Source organism: Blennius ocellaris (genome assembly GCF_963422515.1).
Source record: "Blennius ocellaris genome assembly, chromosome: 23".
NCBI lineage: Eukaryota > Metazoa > Chordata > Actinopteri > Blenniiformes > Blenniidae > Blennius > Blennius ocellaris.
Window position 1 is genome coordinate 18,432,056 of NC_137672.1, and position 17,682 is coordinate 18,449,737.

General features: G+C 42.8%; 3 protein-coding genes across 5 annotated transcripts in view; 1 reads left to right on the forward strand and 2 right to left on the reverse strand.

Annotated features, from left to right (window-relative positions):
* Positions 1-7,119, reverse strand: part of clcn3 (chloride channel 3) — a 30,936-nt gene extending 23,817 nt beyond the window's left edge. The window contains exons 1-2 of one of the 2 annotated variants that reach the window (XM_080518976.1): positions 6,987-7,110; positions 3,052-3,233 (exon numbers count right to left, since the gene is read on the reverse strand). In XM_080518976.1, coding sequence (XP_080375102.1) covers positions 3,052-3,214 — 163 coding nt within the window. In that variant the 5' untranslated portion in view covers positions 3,215-3,233; positions 6,987-7,110. Of the gene's footprint in view, positions 1-3,051; positions 3,234-6,986 lie in introns of both variants that reach the window. The other variant, XM_080518973.1, reaches the window with a different exon arrangement.
* Positions 7,120-7,979: 860 nt separating this feature from the next.
* On the reverse strand, positions 7,980-14,597 carry nit1 (nitrilase 1). 2 transcript variants are annotated; one of them, XM_080518984.1, is made up of 7 exons: positions 14,581-14,597; positions 13,630-13,801; positions 12,698-12,925; positions 11,470-11,561; positions 11,204-11,340; positions 11,002-11,127; positions 7,980-9,597 (listed from the first exon to the last, which is right to left on the reverse strand). In XM_080518984.1, exons 2-7 carry the CDS (start codon positions 13,713-13,715, stop codon positions 9,331-9,333), a joined length of 936 nt encoding a protein of 311 aa, XP_080375110.1. In that variant the 5' UTR covers positions 13,716-13,801; positions 14,581-14,597; the 3' UTR covers positions 7,980-9,330. The 2 variants fall into 2 exon arrangements, with proteins under 2 accessions (XP_080375110.1, XP_080375109.1); XM_080518983.1 differs by having other exon boundaries at positions 12,698-12,928.
* On the forward strand, positions 14,222-17,049 carry pfdn2 (prefoldin subunit 2). Its single transcript, XM_080518988.1, has 4 exons — positions 14,222-14,325; positions 15,494-15,582; positions 15,665-15,788; positions 16,580-17,049. The coding sequence occupies exons 1-4, from the start codon at positions 14,245-14,247 to the stop codon at positions 16,769-16,771; spliced, it is 486 nt and encodes a 161-aa protein (XP_080375114.1). The 5' UTR covers positions 14,222-14,244; the 3' UTR covers positions 16,772-17,049.
* Positions 17,050-17,682: the final 633 nt, after the last annotated feature.

The following is a 17,682-nucleotide window of genomic DNA, read 5'->3' on the forward strand; positions in this document are numbered from 1 at the left end:
TCAGCAGTACAATAAGACCTCCTCCGACGGCAGCGGCACGCATCCAGCTCTCAGCTGAGACCTTATAGAAATATAACCTAAAGACACACGGACAGGAAACACAATATCCCAACACGGACTCCTCCAAAATAAATAGACTTCTATTAAACAAATATGATTATTTAGATAGAAGCTTCCTTATGTACTGGCTAAAAAAAACAAACAAAAGGTAAAAATGACAAAGAAAACATTGGATTTTTTTTTATAACAAATTTCTTAAGAGTAGCGGACATAATGAAGCGCACACACACACACACACACACACACACACACATATATATATTTCACTGAATTTTGTACCAGGAAGTATCATTAAAATTGGCCTTATGTCAAGATTGTATTAATTTTTACCCCGTAATTGTTTACTTTTGCAAAAAAACACAGACATTTTCATAATTTATATTCTGCGCCACGACAATTAAAAATCTTAAAGTTTAAATGTAAAACGATATTACGGCACTATTTTACCACTCAAAGATGTAATTGAGTTGTGAACTAGAACTAGAACTCAAAGCTACTGACGCTAGCAGCAGGGGGAGCAGGGCCATAGACCTATAGAACTAGAAGCTACTGACGCTAGCAGCAGGGCCATAGACCTATAGAACTAGAAGTTACTGACGCTAGCAGCAGGGGGAGCAGGGCCATAGACCTATAGAACTAGAAGCTACTGACGCTAGCAGCAGGGCCATAGACCTATAGAACTAGAAGTTACTGACGCTAGCAGCGGGAGGAGCAGGGCCATAGACCTATAGAACTAGAAGCTACTGACGCTAGCAGCAGGGCCATAGACCTATAGAACTAGAAGCTACTGACGCTAGCAGCAGCAGGAGCAGGGCCATAGACCTATAGAACTAGAAGCTACTGACGCTAGCAGCAGCAGGAGGATCATAGACCTATAGAACTAGAATTAAAAAGAGGTTTACGAGCAGGAATCTACTGGCCTAAATGAGAATTTCCTTCAATATTTAGGTTTGACAAGTTTCTACCTGAGGGCAAAAGCTGGTGTTTAACCTGCAGGGCGTGTGTGTGTGTGTGTGTGTGTGTGTGTGTGTGTGTGTGTGTGTGTGTGTGGTCTTTAAGGATTATGCAAGTGGAATGTTTGAGTCCACACTCTTTCTTGCGTCTGTTCACGGACCACTTCAACAGGTTCCCCGTGTCTTCTAGGCACCACAGATCCTCTTCCGGTGTTTGTGTGATGCAGATTTTCTGTCGTCTGCGTAAACGACGACCTCGGGAAACGCAAATGTGTGTGTGTGTGTGTGATGTTCCACTCTGCATTTCTGTGTCACAAACTTTCCATTCGGGACCATGAAGTTATCCAAACTGGTTTTACTGGTGTGTCTCAAGCTTCATGTCTAACCAGCCGGACCGTGATTTGTTTTTTTTGGTTATTTTTGTTGCTCACTCTTTTGTCTGTAGAATTGAGACAGTTTGCTTGCTAGCTCGGGTGTATCGTGGGCGTAAGGAGGTTCGCTTGCTCGTTCGTCAGTGTCGCCGTGTAAACGTGAACATTTTCTGAAACGCCAAGACGAAGCGTCATCTCTTGGAATGTCAACGGGGCCGTAGGTTTTGTCTGGCGACATAGGTTTTCTTTGCCCTGGGTGGTGACTTGCCGGCTCACTACAGATGAAAGCCTGCCAGTCTACACTTAGGGTAAAAAAAACCCAAACTAAAATCTACTGTACAAATGCAGCAGACAAACTGAGATTGTTTTCAAATCGTTTCCGTGTAAACGCGAAACTTTCCCGAAACGAAAATGCAAAAGCGAAACGGGGCCTGTCTCATGTCCAAGCTGAGGAGAAAAAAGGAGAGGAACCGGCAAACATGTCGACCGGACGGATAAATCGGAGCCACGGAAACTTGCTGGATGACGAACAGGCGGTTGAAAACCGAGAACGACTTGATTTCCAAGCTGTGAAATGAAATAAGAACTTCGACTTCGGCGAAACGGTTCAAGCGCCTTTAAAAGGGATTTAACTACACGACTGTCTGTTTTCTCACTTGTGAAACACAGAGAATTTCTTTTTCAGAAGAACCGCCAGGCGTTCACACTGACCATCAAGAGATCAAAGCAAGTGTGAAGGGCGGAGCAACAGTGGAGACGATATGAAGACAAAGGGAAGAGAACGAACAATCAAAATGAGACAAATGATGAGGCGTCGTTATGAGGAAGACGAACGTTGAGGCAAGATATGAAATGCAAAATGTACAATGTATATATATATACATACATATATATGTATATATGTGTGTGTAGTTACATCAATATTATAATTTAAATAATTTATTAATATTTATTAATGATATGAAAATATGCTATTAAACAGATGACCACTTAATATATTTTGCCATAAATGTTAGTTAATTAATTAACACTATAACTTAAAAATGTTTATAATAATAACAATATTAATCAAATGTGCTATTAAACAGACGACGACTTAATATATTTTGCCATAAATGTTAGTTAATTAATTAACACTGTAACTTAAAAAAAAAGAATAATAATAACAATATTAATAAAATGTGCTATTAAACAGATGACGACTTAATATATTTTGCTATAAATGTTAATTCATTAATTAACACTGTAACTTAAATAATAATAATAATGATAACAATATTAATCAAATGTGCTATTAAACAGATGACGACTTAATATATTTAGCTATAAATGTTAATTAATCAACATTATGGAACTTTGGTGTAAAAAAAAATAAAAAATTCAGCACCTTATAAATAGAGTAAAATATTTTATACTATCTCGAAGGTGCTGAAGGTTTTCTCGGGATGGTGACCGGACATGAATCCAGGCATTTTTTTCTGGGAGAGAAAAGTTTGTTCGGGGCTGAAACGACACATCGGGGTGGAGCAGCTGATGGAGGCGAGGAGTCAAAAGATGGTTGGGGGGGGGGTGGGGGGGCTTCAATGGTTGGGAACGTCATGCCGGGGATGTGAAGGGGGCAGCTCAAGAGGTCCCGGACCAATGGCAAGGAAGCCCCTCCTCCCTACCTGGGGAGGCGGCGTCCCCATCCAGCAGGTTGTCGTCCTCGGTGGTGTGGAAGTCCATGATGGCGCCGGCTCCATCCAGCAGCTCCTCGTCACTGCTGGCGCTGGCGATGCTGTTGTAGCTGTTCCTGCAGTAGCCCCTGTGGTACAGCTGCTCCGACTCCATTTAGCAAAGCGCCGGCACCCTGAATGATAAGGGGGTGGGGGTGGCGGGGGGTGGGGTGGGGTGGGAGGTGGGTGGAGGGGGGGTGGAGATATACATACTGTGTTGTGAGGACGCCAGGTCACAGAGCCTGCATGGTGAGGTGAGGCTATGGAGGCGCACACAGGGGAGTGTGGGGGGAGTTTTGCTCATGTGAATGGATAAGACACGTAGGGGGCGCTGTGGAGCAGCAGGATTCAGAGCTGGAAGTGGTTTCTGATTCTGAAAATACCAATTTAAAAATGGTACTTATGGCCATTTGTTTCTCTTTAGAATCCAAAAGATCAAAGCGGTTTCCACAAAGTCTCCTTTGATACAAGCGTCACAAAGTAAAAGAATCAACCCTTATATTCCGATACCGTGATTGCAGTAAATTACCTCTCGTAACCACAACCTTTTGACCATTTCTGTCTACATTTATCTCAAAAAGTACCAGTAAGAGAAAGAGAGCTCTTCTCATACGTACTGTCATACGTACATTCTTCAGCTTCATCACTTGTGTCGTGCGTTTGAAACGTGAGCATCGAAAGTCGAAGTTATAATGCAAAATAAGGCACTTTTAGACAATTCTACAATAATTGCTTCTGTACTTTTTTTATGCAGATGATACTCCCTTTACACCTAATTTGAATTTAAATAAAAAAAAACTACTTCAAAAAAATCCTCAGTTCAGTCGTGGTCAACAAATTAATTCGTGATTAAAACACTGTAACTAATTTTTGTCCAAACTGCTTTAACAAAAATGCCATCAGCTGCTTGTTAATTGTAATAAATGAGGAGTTTATTCTAATTATTTGGCGCCTCCGTTCACGACTGCTTTGCGACCTGAAGTCACCTTGAGGTCGTCTTGTTAGTGATTCGACGTTCAGGAATTCTCATATCTACAAAACCCTCGACTGTTCACGACGTGTAGAAAATTGAAAGTTTACCAGAAAATGAGAAAATCCATGCAGGCAGACTTTAATTGAAGCGTAAAACCAGTGTAATGATTGTTTTTCACACTGGTTTGTAAATCTTCGCCACTTCTGACCCAGGAAGAAAATAAATATTTAATCTAACCATGAAAGTTTTACAGATTTTTATCAAAAAAATTTTTATCTTATACTATCTGTGAACGCGGTTCTGGATTATTGCCCGAAGTCTCAGGTGTTTTTTTTTTTAAATGACAAAAATTAATAGAATTGTTAAAAACCACTGCACAAAGTTTAAAAGGAAGAATGATCCAAATAAAATGACTAGAATTGGCAAAAAACTAAAACTAAAACAAATATCTGAAGGAATCACGGTGACTTAAGCTAAAACAACTAAATTGGATAAAATGGCTGAATAGTATTAAATCACTAAAAAGACAAACCAGCTAAATTAATTCGAGTTAAAACAATCAAAGAGCAGCAACACAAGGTTAATCCAGGTCATCAGATGTCCACAGTTCCAGATTGTTGGTATAAAACACCATAAATGTTACTTGAAATCTAGTTTTTTGTACGTATAGCAACTTCAAGATCACTTTGTTATCCTCATTTTAAAGGTAAAATATGTTTTAAGACCAGTTTTATTTGGTAAAACATGGAGAAAAAATATATATATTTTTGTCATATAAATATCATTCTTTCTGCTACTATCGTCATGACGACGCTCCACCTGCTCTCAAACCACGCCCCCATGTGGTGGAGCTGTAAACTACACCCTGATGTGTATCCAGAGAAGTACTCAAAGTATTTACCCAAGTAGAAGTGCAAGTATTGAGTAAAACCAAGTTTTTAAATGTGAAGATTATTGAAGTGGATGAAAGGAGATCAAAGTCCGTTGGCACCCACTATATGTTTTATCTTCTTTGTGCTCCCTTTCAACTATGTGAACATTCATGAAATCTGGGAAAAAGAAAATAACATGATTTAGAGGAATAAAAACAAATAAAGAAGTGGGACTTTAAGTGACCCTGAACTAAAATGTACGGTTTTCAAAATAAAACAAGTCGCGACGGTTGACGGCAGCCTAATCAGCAGCAGGGGAACAAAGCGCCGCTGCCATTATGCAACCCGTTCAGAGTCTTATCTTCTTCCAGGCTGGTCACTATGGAAGCGTTGCCCTGGCGACCGTTGCCGAGACATGACTCAGCGTTTTGCCGACCGGGGCTGGCTGCTCCTCCGTGACACGTGTGATCGTTGTTCAGACGTTCTGTGTTCGATATGATGAAGGACATGTCTGTATAAATAAGTTTAAAAAAAAAAAAAAAAAAAAAAAAAAAAAAAAAAAAAAAAGGACTTTTATTTTGAAAGTGTTTAGTTCCTACGGCAGTTCCTACGGCAGAGTTTTGCAGACAGACCACAGTTCTTGAACGCAACCTGAAGTAAACTGTTGTGCCCAGACTATATAATGACAGGACAAAACAAAACTGTCGCCCTGGAAACGGGGGGAAACACAACTTTCAAAAATGCTCAGACTATCTCTATATAAAACAGGGCAAAATACAACTTTTTGAAAAAACTCTGGAAACGGGGGAAACACAACTTTTCAAAAATGCTCAGACTCTATCTCCATAGAAACAGAGCAAAATACAACTTTTCGAAAATGCTCAGACTATCTCAATAGAAACATGGCAAAACACAACTTTTCGAAAATGCTCAGACTATCTCTATAAAAACAGTGCAAAACACAACTTTTTGAAAAAACTGTCACCCTGGAAACGGGGGAAACACAACTTTTCAAAAATGCTCAGACTCTATCTCCATAGAAACAGGGCAAAACACAACTTTTAGAAAATGCTCAGACTGTCTCTATAAAAACAGGGTAAAATAAAATTTTTTGAAAAAACTCAGTCACCCTGGAAATGGGGGGAAACACAACTTTTCAAAAATGCTCAGATTCCATCTCCATAGAAACGGTAACTCGTCGGTGCTGTTGCTGTTCAGGCGGACAGACCACCAAGTTGTATCGTTATTACGGTGACTGTCAAAATAAAAGTACCAACTCCCAGGAGCATGTGCAGAACAACGTACTCCAACATCCCCAGCGTTTCCATAAAGTGTAGTTTTTTTGTACATGTCGACAGAGTTGCAAGCGTTTTCAAAAAGTTGTGTTTTCAACGGTTGCCATGTAAACGGACACTAAAAAAAACCGAACGTTTTGCATTTTCCCTTGAAATGTGTTTCGTTTTATTTTGTATGCTGGCCTGGGTGACACATTTCTTGTTTCCTGTGTTTGAAAAATGAACAACAGCGCCTACTAGTGGCCCGGCATGCTCATTACATCGTTTTCACTGTTTCAGCCATTTCCGTGTGAACAGACGTCGTTTTTAATTCGTGAAAAACGAAACGCAAAAATCAAACAATCAAGTTTCAACTTGAAATGTTGTTTAAACATGGACTCTATTACTTTTTAGTGTATTCTTGTAATTCGTTACTTGAAGTACCGTAGCTATAGACTGAACGCGCGCGCGCGTGCGCGTGCACACACACACACACGGGGAGGCCCTGCGGCTCCTCCGCCCCGTCCTCCCCGGGTCCTCCGCACCAGCGAGCGGGCAGGACGGACCGGGGCGCCCCGGGAGTATGGTGCATGTATGCAGGGAGGGATGGAGGGATGGGAGGGTGGAGAGATGGAGGGGTGGAGGGATGGAGGGATGCTCCATCACCGCCACCTCCTCCGGTTAGCCGGAGCCCCGGAGCTCCGGAGCTCCGCGGCGGCAGAGCGGGGCTCCGGGGCTCCGGGGCTCCGGGGAGCCGCGGCCGTTTACCTTCGTGAGGCCCGGGCAGCGCAGAGCATCGTCTTCCTCCCGGTTCCTCCTCTTCCTCCGCCCGGTTCCTCTCCTCCGGTTCCTCCTCCTACACCCGGGACACCGACGGCCTCCTCGTCGCCGCGGTGTTTTCTTTTTTCACTGCTGCCATTCCTGAGTCAGTGACGTTCACTTCCTGTTCACGGCCCGGGAGGGGGGGGGAGAGAGGGGGGGGGGGGGGGGGGGGGGGGGAGATGGAGAGAGGGAGGGAGAGTAACAGAGAGCTGGAAACAGAAATAGAGAGATGGAGAGAGAGAAACAGAAATAGAGAGAGGGGAGAGAGATAGAGAAAGAAAGAGAAAAATAGAAAAAGGGGGAGAGAGAGAGAAAAAGAGGGAAAGAGGAGAGAGAGAGAAATAGAAAAAGTGGGGGATAGGAATAGAGACCGGGAAGAGAGGGAGAGAAATAAAGACAGGGGAGAAGAGCGAGAGAAAGAGATGGGAGAGAAAGAGAGAGGGAGAAGCGAGAGAGAGAGAAAGAGAGAGAGAGACAGAGATAGGGGAGAGAGAGACAGAGAGAAAGAGAGAGAGAGAGAGCGAGGGATGGAGAGGGAGAGAGACAGAAAGAGAGAGAGAGGGAGGGAGAGAGAGAGGGAGAGAGAGAGAGAGACAGAGAGAGAGACAGAGAGAGAGAGGGAGAGAAAGAGAGACAGAGGGAGAGAGAGAGAGAGACAGACACAGAGAGAGAGAGAGAGCGAGAGAGACAGAGGGAGGGAGAGAGAGAGAGAGAGAGAGACAGAGACAGAGAGAGACAGAGAGGGAGGGAGGGAGAGAGAGACAGAGACAGAGAGAGAGAGAGAGAGAGAGAGAGAGAGAGAGAGAGAGAGAGAGAGCCTCACGCCCTCCAGTGGCTCCAGATTCTAGAACATTTCAACAATTATTCACTAAAAAACTGAAACCAGACGTGAAGAATCTCAGAAAGACGAGAGAAAAATCCCAGCAGGTTTAATTTAAATTAATTTTAATTAATCCTCCAACAAGTGGCTCAAACTGGAACATCTGATTTAAAAACGACTGTTTTCAATCACAGCTCCTATAAAACAATCAATCATCAACAAATCAATCAATAAACGTCTCATAAATTCTGTGAAACCTTAAATCATATTTAGACCATTTTTATTCAGCAAATCATTAAAAATGTGATATTTTGGTGAGTTTTTTTCACTTTTCCCACTGAGTTAACTTGAACACTGTTGATATTTCAATTAATTTTCTGATTTCTCAATTAATATCAGTTTAAAATAACCTGGACAAGGCTCTTTATTCTTTTTTTTAATCAAACAATAATTTACAAAATGTAGATTTTCATCATTTGAACACGGATGTTAAATTAAAAAAAAAATACAGGCTGTTTTTATTGCTTTTGGTTTTTGTTTTCTTCTAATGAATCAATTGTTTGAATACAAACAGAAAACGATTACATTTCCAGAAAAAATTGAATTTTGCCATAATTAGAGGATTTTATCAATCTTTTCGGGAGTAAAATCACTTCCCCAATGAAGGATGAAAGGGAATCAACCTGGAAGGAAATACTTTGAACAACAAGCTCCTGTCATTTCCTAGTTTCCTGCAGTTTTTCTGGGTGAGCGGCTCCACCTGCTGGTCAGTGTGTGTAACTGCACCTAGACCTGCTACTGCAGCGACTAAACCAGTGTTTTTAAACCACTGGTGTTTCCTCCAGATCTCGTCAGGTGAGTCGTGGGAAATTATCCAATTTCACATTTTTTTCTAAAAAAAAACATTTGCTCTCACAGCGACAGTGTGTTGCAGAGTAATCATGTATAAATACTCTTCACCACTAGAGGGCAGCACAGAACTTTGCCGGTGAAATGTAAAGTGACAGACGTCAGTGTGGTTCATCTCCACCTCCTGCTACCATCTTGTATCAAAGTACTGTGTCAGTGACAGTGATGGAGAAGTTTTTGAAAACCAGGATCTCAGCTCTTCATCCATCAGGTCCAGGTTTCACACTGAGGGAGGCACTATTAAAAAAAGTCCTTGGTTTCTGGATTTACTGGATTCCTGTTGATAAAACTTTGATGAGAATGACTTTGGTGTCTTTGATGAGAATGACTTTGATGTCTTTGACTAGAATGACTTTATATTGTTAATAGATGCTACAGAGTTTCACATTTGAACATTTTCTGGTGGTGGTGGTGTGTCTCGGCTCAAAAAGGTTGAAAAACACTGGATTAAAGTAATAAAAACCCTCCCGTCTGTCCTTCACTCGATTAGTTGAGTATTCTGAGTATTGTTACTCGATTACTTTGAGTCTTCACTCCGACAGCTAGCTTGATTAGCGGCGCTCAGCTCGGCGCCACGCGGTCGTAGAAGGCGGCGTCTCTGCGGTGGCGCTGCAGCGGCATGTCCCTCCTGATGCGCCTCACCTCCTCCAGGTCCACCGCCACCAGCGCCAGGCCCGGCTCCTCGCCGCCGCAGTCCGCCAGCACCTCCCCCCACGGCCCGGCCGCCAGCGCGTGGCCGTAGGACGAGCGCCCGGCGTGGTGGCGCCCCACCTGGGCCGCCGCTAGCACGTAGCACTGGGTCTCCACGGCGCGGGCGCGCAGCAGCACCTGGGGGGGGCGGAGTCAGTGACCTCACGACCTTTTAACCCCCTCACACCTACTACTACTACCACTACTACTAGTACGCTACTTATACTACAATTACTTCATTACAAATACTACTACTGCTAAAACTACTACTTCTATTATTTCATTACTAATACTACTACTGCTTCTACTACAATTACTTCATTACTAATACTACTACTACGCTACTTATACTACAATTACTTCATTATTAATACTACTACTGCTAAAACTACTACTTCTATTATTTCATTACCAATACTACTACTGCTTCTACTACAATTACTTCATTACTAATACTACTACTACTAGTACACTACTTATACTACAATTACTTCACTACTAATACTACTACTGCTACTACTTCTACTACAATTACTTCATTACTAATACTACTACTACTTCTACTACAATTACTTCATTACTAATACTACTACTACAATTACTTCATTACTAATACTACTACTACAATTACTTCATTACTAATACTACTACTACTACAATTACTTCATTACTAAAACTACTACTGCTACTACTACTACTTCTATTATTTCACTACTAATACTACTACTGCTACTACTTCTACTACAATTACTTCATTACTAATACTACTACTACTTCTACTACAATTACATCATTACTAAAACTACTACTGCTACTACTACTACTTCTATTATTTCACTACTAATACTACTACTGCTACTACTTCTACTACAATTACTTCATTACTAATACTGCTACTACTTCTACTACAATTACTTCATTACTAATACTACTACTACTTCTACTACAATTACTTCATTACTAATACTACTACTACTACAATTACTTCATTACTAATACTACTACTACTTCTACTACAATTACTTCATTACTAAAACTACTACTGCTACTACTACTACTTCTATTATTTCACTACTAATACTACTACTGCTACTACTTCTACTACAATTACTTCATTACTAATACTACTACTACTTCTACTACAATTACTTCATTACTAATACTACTACTACTTCTACTACAATTACTTCATTACTAATACTACTACTACAATTACTTCATTACTAATACTACTACTGCTAAAACTACTTCTATTACTTCACTACTAATACTACTACTACTTCTACTACAATTACTTCATTACTAATACTACTACTACAATTACTTCATTACTAATACTACTACTGCTAAAACTACTTCTATTACTTCACTACTAATTCTACTACTGTGACTACCACAAAACTACTACAGCTGTTAGTAGTAATACTCCCACTACACTATTATTGCTACTGCTAGTTCTACCATGACTATGACTATTACTACGATTACTGCTTCTACTACTACACGACCTTTTGACCCCCCCCCCCCCCCCCCCCTCCCCACCTCCCAGTGAGCCGCCCCCGTTGCCATGGTGAAGGCGGAGGGGTAGGTGAGGACGTCGGCGCCGTGGCGCCGCAGGGCGAGGGACAGCTCCGGGAAGCGCAGGTCGTAGCAGACGCCCAGACCGACCTGCAGGGGGCAGAGCTCCACGTCAGGACGGGGTCCAGCACCACCACCCCTCCCCCGCCACGTCCCAGAACCCCACCTTGCCGATGGGGGTGTCGACCGGCGCCACCAGCGTGGCTCCCGGGACGGTGAAGGAACTTTCCTGCAGAGAAACACCTTTCTCTGGAAGTTCAACGTCGAACAGGTGAGACTTCCTGTAGACCGACACCACCGAGCCTGTAGGGGGAGTACTACTGAGTACTGCTCAGTACTACTGAGTACTACTGAGTACTGCTCAGTACTGCAGGGGGAGTACTACTACTACTACTACTACTTCATTACTAATACTACTCCTGCCAGTCAAACCTTCATGGTTGATGATGATGTGACTGTTGAAGATCTTCTGCTCGTCGACTCGCTCATGAAAACCTCCCAGAGACAACCACACCTCCAACCTCCTGGAACGACAGAGCAACTGAGAGAGGGGGGGAGAGAGAGAGGGGGAGAGACATAGACATAGAGAGAGAGAGGTAGAGAGAGACACAGACATAGAGAGAGAGAGGTAGAGAGACATAGAGAGAGCCAGAGAGAGGTAGAGAGGCATAGAGAGAGAGGTAGAGAGACCCAGACATAGAGAGAGAGAGGTAGAGAGAGACCCAGACATAGAGAGAGAGAGGTAGAGAGAGACACAGACATAGAGAGAGAGAGGTAGAGAGAGACACAGACATAGAGAGAGAGGTAGAGAGACATAGAGAGAGCCAGAGAGAGAGGTAGAGAGGCATAGAGAGAGAGGTAGAGAGAGATAGAGAGAGGTAGAGAGAGAGGTAGAGAGACATAGAGCAAGAGAGGTAGAGAGACCTAGACACAGACAGAGAGAGAGAGGTAGAGAGACATAGACACAGACAGAGAGAGAGAGGTAGAGAGACATAGAGAGAGAGAGAGGTAGAGATACCTAGACACAGACAGAGAGAGATAGAGAAGTAGAGAGCCATAGAGAGAGAGAGAGAGACCTAGACACAGACAGAGAGAGAGAGGTAGAGGTAGAGAGACCTAGACACAGACACAGAGAGAGAGAGGTAGAGAGACCTAGACACAGACAGAGAGAGAGAGGTAGAGAGACCTAGACACAGACAGAGAGAGAGAGAGAGGTAGAGAGACCTAGACACAGACATAGAGAGAGAGAGAGGTAGAGAGGCCTAGACACAGACAGAGAGAGAGAGGTAGAGAGACATAGACCAAGAGAGAGAGAGGTAGAGAGACATAGACCAAGAGAGAGAGCGGTAGAGAGACCTGGACACAGACAGAGAGAGAGAGCTAGAGGTAGAGAGACATAGACCAAGAGAGAGAGAGGTAGAGAGACCTGGACACAGACATAGAGAGAGAGAGGTAGAGAGACCTGGACACAGACATAGAGAGAGAGAGGTAGAGAGACCTGGACACAGACAGAGAGAGAGAGAGGTAGAGAGACCTGGACACAGACAGAGAGAGAGAGCTAGAGGTAGAGAGACCTGGACACAGACATAGAGAGAGAGAGGTAGAGAGACCTGGACACAGACAGAGAGAGAGAGCTAGAGGTAGAGCGAGGTAGACAGACCTGGCCAGCCCCCGGTACCTGGTCACCGTCTCCCCCTCCAGACTCTCGGCCAGCTGCAGTGTTTCCTCCCTGCTGGACCCGATGTAGTCGAAGCCTTCAGGCAGGAACACCATGGAGGCGCCGCGCCGCCGCGCCGCCTCCACCTGCCGCACGCAGGCCGAGAAGTTGGCCTCCTTGTCCGGGGTGGAGGTCACCTGGCAGACGGCGGCCAGGGGGGGGGCCGACATCCTGCTGAGAGAAGCAGGGGTTAAACCACGGGTCGCAGCACTGTACACAGCAGAAACATTGTGTGACCAAGAGAAAGAAAGAGGAGGAAGAGAGAGAAATAAAGAGGAGAGAGAGAGAGAGATAAATAGAGTGACGGAGAGGAGAGGAGAGGGAGGGAGAAGAGAGAGGGAGAAGCAAGGGTGAGAGAGAGAAAGAGAGAGAGACAGAGAAACAGAAAGAGAGAGAGAGAGAGAGAGAAAAAGAGAGAAATAGAGCCAGAAAGAGAGAGGGAGAGGGAGAGGAAGAGAGAGGGAGAGACCGAGACACAGAGAGAGCGAGAGAGAGAGGGAGAGACAGAGAGAGAAAGAGAGAAAGGGAGGGAGAGACAGAAAAAGAGAGAGAGTGAGTGAGTGAGAGAGGGAGGGAGAGACAGAAAGACAGAGACAGAAAGACAGACAGACAGACAGACAGACAGACAGAGAGAGAGAGAGAGAGAGAGAGAGGGAGTCTCTCGTTAAACTCCGGGTTGCAGCACTGTACACAGCAGAAACACCCTGTGACGAAGACGTCTCACACTTCACGATCCCCAGATCACAGAAAAAGACATTTTTTGTTTGTGACTTTTGCTCCAAATCAAATCTCGAACAAAACACATTGAACCTCCGAGGGACAGTTTATAAAAGTTTAAATAAATACGAGTCGTGTTGTAATAAAGTGAAATCCACCCGCGGTGCAGCTTGATGAAGACTCTCGGAGGGAGGAGGAAGGCCTGCAGCTTCGAAGATCCCAGAGCGACGCTGGTCCTGAACATTGGCGTCGTCCTCACGAGCCACCGGTCAATGTTTACTGCGCAGTGCGCATGCTCAGGAAGCCTCGGGCTCGCTCTGTGTGTTCCGTCTGTGGACAGGAACAGAGCAGGAAAAAACTATAGCACCATCTACTGGTCACTTTCTATATCAGCACGTTACAGGACAATAGAATAAGATTATTCAGCCTAGAAAATTATTTCATTATTGTTTTCTATCATCTTCCTATTGTGATATTTCCTCATGTACTTATGTCATTGGAGAGAATTACTTGAAAACTGAGGAAAAGTTGAAAATGTGATATTTTATGAGCAGGCATTTTATTCTTATCAACATTGCTCTATAGCACCTCACTATAATAAAATAAAACAAAGTTAGCTAAATTAGTCTCCGTTAGTTTAATAATTCGCGCTTTAATATCTACATTTTTATTTTTATTTTTAAAGGCAACGAGTTTCTTTCCGCCTGGATTTGCACGCAGGCACCTCACGAGCCACCTCCACCGGGTCCTTCGCAGCAGCAGCCTCCTCCAAGATGGCAGCCAACAGTAGCAGCACGGGCAGTAAATCCAGCTCCGGCGCCGCTGGAAAACCGCCCGGCCCGTCGGCGGAGCAGGTACTCGCACCTCCACCTTGGCTCGCTTCGGTTCGCACGGCCCGTGTTGTCGCGCCTCGGTCGGCCGCGGCGAGGCAGGAAGCGCCGGTGTGTCTGCACGGCAGCCGAATGCTAACGTTAGCTTCGCCCCCCTCGCCGTTATCCTGCTTCCTCACGTCTCAACGAGGAGGCGAATTGTCATTTTATCTCATTAAAATGCAGCGCGAGACGAAAGGCTGTGCTCCTATGAAGAAAAATGCAAAATACTCTATTTACCGTCGGAGGCGGTTAAAAGTGCTCGCGCCTGTTGAGCGGATGGAGATCTGCTCGGTGGATCTGCCCACTCACTCACTGGAGGAGCTATTTTTATCACCGAGGACCAAATAACACTAGAACATGAAGACCGTCCAACACTAGAAACATGAAACATGTTTATTTTTATTTATTTGTGTTTGTGTTTTCCAATTTTGTTATTTCATATTGTTGTTTGGGAGGTATCGTCTCACGAATAAACACTAATTAATTTTCTTTATTTTTACGTTGTATTTTGTTTATAATTATTTTATTAATTACTTTTTGTATTTTTTTTCCCATTTATTTATTTTTAAATTGTATTTATTTTTTGTTATTTAATTAGTTTTTTGGGGTGGGGTCTCACAGTATGACTGCTGCTGAGATGTATTAATTGTATTTATTTATTGATTTATTTTAGTTTTACTGTTTTAAATTTTTATTTTACTGTTTTATTTTTTATAAAAGAAAAATAATAAATTTTTTATTTATTTTTATTTTTAGTAATTTGCTTTTATTTAAAAAAATATATTTTTCTGTTATTTAATTTCTTTTGTTTTAAATTTTCTTTTATTGTTTTCATTTTTATAAAAGAAAATTATAAATTTTTATTAAAATATTAAATAAAATAAAAGAATTTTTTTGTGTTATTTAATTTGTTTTGTTGTGTGTGTGGGGGTCATCTCACAGCATGACTTCTGCTGAGACTAACGTCAACAAACCAATAGAAAAGCAGGATAAAAACAGTGATCTTAAAAAAAAAAAAAAAAAAAAAGTAAGAGAGAAGTAGTAAACGAAGTAGCCTTGCCGTTTTTTGGGGTCACAGTTTACATCCGGCTGAACATCTTTATCCAGTCGAGTTTTTTTTTTTTTAAACTGCGTTGTTTCCGATCGCCAGGTGGTGGCGACGTTCCAGAGGATGCGCCAGGAGCAGCGCAGCCTGGCGTCCAAAGCGGCCGACATGGAGATGGACGTCACGGAGCACAGGTGAGGAACCGGGGGGTTCTATCGTCATTCCGTCATTCCTTCCTTGGCTTGTTTGTTCTTAAACAATGTGGTGATGTTCCAGCTTGGTCATCGACACGCTGAAGGAAGTGGATCCGTCCAGGAAATGCTTCCGTCTGGTGGGAGGAGTTCTGGTGGAGAGAACCGTGAAGGAAGTTCTGCCTGCCTTGGAGAACAACAAAGAACAAGTACTACTGCAGTATTTCATCTATTATGGCCTCATGGTTATAAAGTCATTTCTTCTTCATTTGCTCTCTCGCTCTCTGTCTCTCTCTCTCTCTCTCTCTCTCTCTCTCTCCATCTCTCTCCCTCACTCTTTCTCCCCTCTCTCTTTCTCTCACTCTCTGTCTCTCTCTTTCTCTCCGTCTCTCTCTCTTCCCCTCACTCTTTCTCTCACTCTCTCCCTCACTCTTTCTCTCTCTCTTTCTCCCCTCTCTCTTTCTCTCTCTCTCTTTCTCTCTCACTCTCTCTCTCTCTCTCTCTCCATCTCTCTCTTCCCCTCACTCTCCTTCTCTCTCTCACTCTCTCTTTCTCACTCTCTCTCTCTTCCCCTCTCTCTCTCTCTTTCTCTCTCTCTCACTCTCTCTCTTCCCCTTACTCTCTGTCTCTCTTCTCTCTCTCTTCCCCTCTCTCTCGTTCTCTCTGTCTCTCTTCTCTCTCTTTCTCTCTCTCTCTCTCTCTCTGTCTCTCTGCCCCTCTCTCTCGCTCGCTCTCTCTCTCTCTCTTCCCCTCACTCTTTCCCTCTCGTTCTCTCTCACTCTCTCTCTCTCTCTCTCTCTCTGTCTCTCTCTTTCTCCCTCTCTCTCTCTCTTTCTCACTCTATGTAATCTATATATATATATACTTCTACTGCTACAACTACTACCACTACACTACCAAATACTACCGTTACAATTACAATTACGTTAAAACAAGATGGCCGCCTTTCCCCCAAAAACCGACATGAACGTTTCTACTCACGACTTCTTTCGTCTTGCAGATTTCCAAGCTGATCGAGGCGGTCAACACGCAGATGCAGACGAAGGGTCGGGAGCTGACGGAGTACCGGGAACGCTACAACATCCGCCTGGTGGGCGAGGGCGAAGGCGAGGGGCAGAGCCAGGCGGCGGCGGCGGCCAATGACAGCGAAGGAGGCGGATCCAAAAGCGGAGCCGGCGTTTTAGTGTCGTAGCTCGGCGCTTTATGATTTGTGCAGTTCTGAAAATCAAAAAAAACGTAGAGACGAAGTTAAAAGAGTCGACTTGAGGCAGAAAACCTCAAACTCTGCAGTTAATTAAAACAAAAAAAACACTTTGTACATTGTGACACGTTCAAATGCATCAGTGTGAATGTTTGTCCATCAAAATTGAAGCTTTTTTCTCTTCGTCCTACATTTGCCTTTCACGTTTTTTTGTCTTTGTTTTGTTTCCATTGCTGAAATACTGTCAAAATAAAAGAAATACTAACATCTGTCTACTTGTTTTACTTCCAATTGGAAGGATGTGCATCCTGCTGTTTGAATATTTCCTTTAAGACCTGGTCGCACAGGAACTCGGGGATAATGTACGTTTGTTTAGTACTTGATAAGTTAAGATTTTTGAAAATCATATTTCTACTCATTCAAGGTTCAAGGTGTTTTTTATTGTCATATCACCAGTAAAAGCCAGGTTTCACAGTGAATGAAATTCTTATTTTGCCATCTACCCTGAAGCCAGCCTACATAAATAAGTATATACACAAAAAAATAATAAAAATATTAAAATAAAATAACAGCAGTGCAATCCAATCATATTTAAGTGTTAAATCATCTACACTTGTATTTTTAAGCTTTAAAAAAACAGTTCTAGCAGTTGCAAGTCGGTCACATGTCAAGATAAAGTGGATTTTCAACCCTAAGAAAAGAAAAACAAAAACTGAATTATATTAAATAATAAAGGAGTAATAAATGCTTAATAGAACAATATAGAAAAACACGTTTTCCCTCTCTCTCTTTGGACTAATTGTTCCAAATATAAAGTCCAAACACATCAGGAGAGTTTCTAACAAGATCCTAACGCAAAAAAAGAAGTGATTTAATTTTAAAATTGGTTAAAAAATGAAAAG

What these genes read in the sequence shown, in the direction of transcription:
- nit1 (XM_080518983.1), bottom strand. Translation starts at nt 13,715, where the DNA reads ATGTTCAGGACCAGCGTCGCTCTGGGATCTTCGAAGCTGCAGGCCTTC. An exon ending in CATCATCATCAACCATGAAG is followed by an intron (nt 11,341 to 11,469) that starts GTTTGACTGGCA and finishes CTCCCCCTACAG; the next exon opens with GCTCGGTGGTGTCGGTCTAC. An exon ending in TCGACACCCCCATCGGCAAG is followed by an intron (nt 11,128 to 11,203) that starts GTGGGGTTCTGG and finishes TGCCCCCTGCAG; the next exon opens with GTCGGTCTGGGCGTCTGCTA.
- pfdn2 (XM_080518988.1), top strand. Translation starts at nt 14,245, where the DNA reads ATGGCAGCCAACAGTAGCAGCACGGGCAGTAAATCCAGCTCCGGCGCC. An exon ending in CCGGCCCGTCGGCGGAGCAG is followed by an intron (nt 14,326 to 15,493) that starts GTACTCGCACCT and finishes TCCGATCGCCAG; the next exon opens with GTGGTGGCGACGTTCCAGAG. An exon ending in TGGAGAACAACAAAGAACAA is followed by an intron (nt 15,789 to 16,579) that starts GTACTACTGCAG and finishes TTCGTCTTGCAG; the next exon opens with ATTTCCAAGCTGATCGAGGC.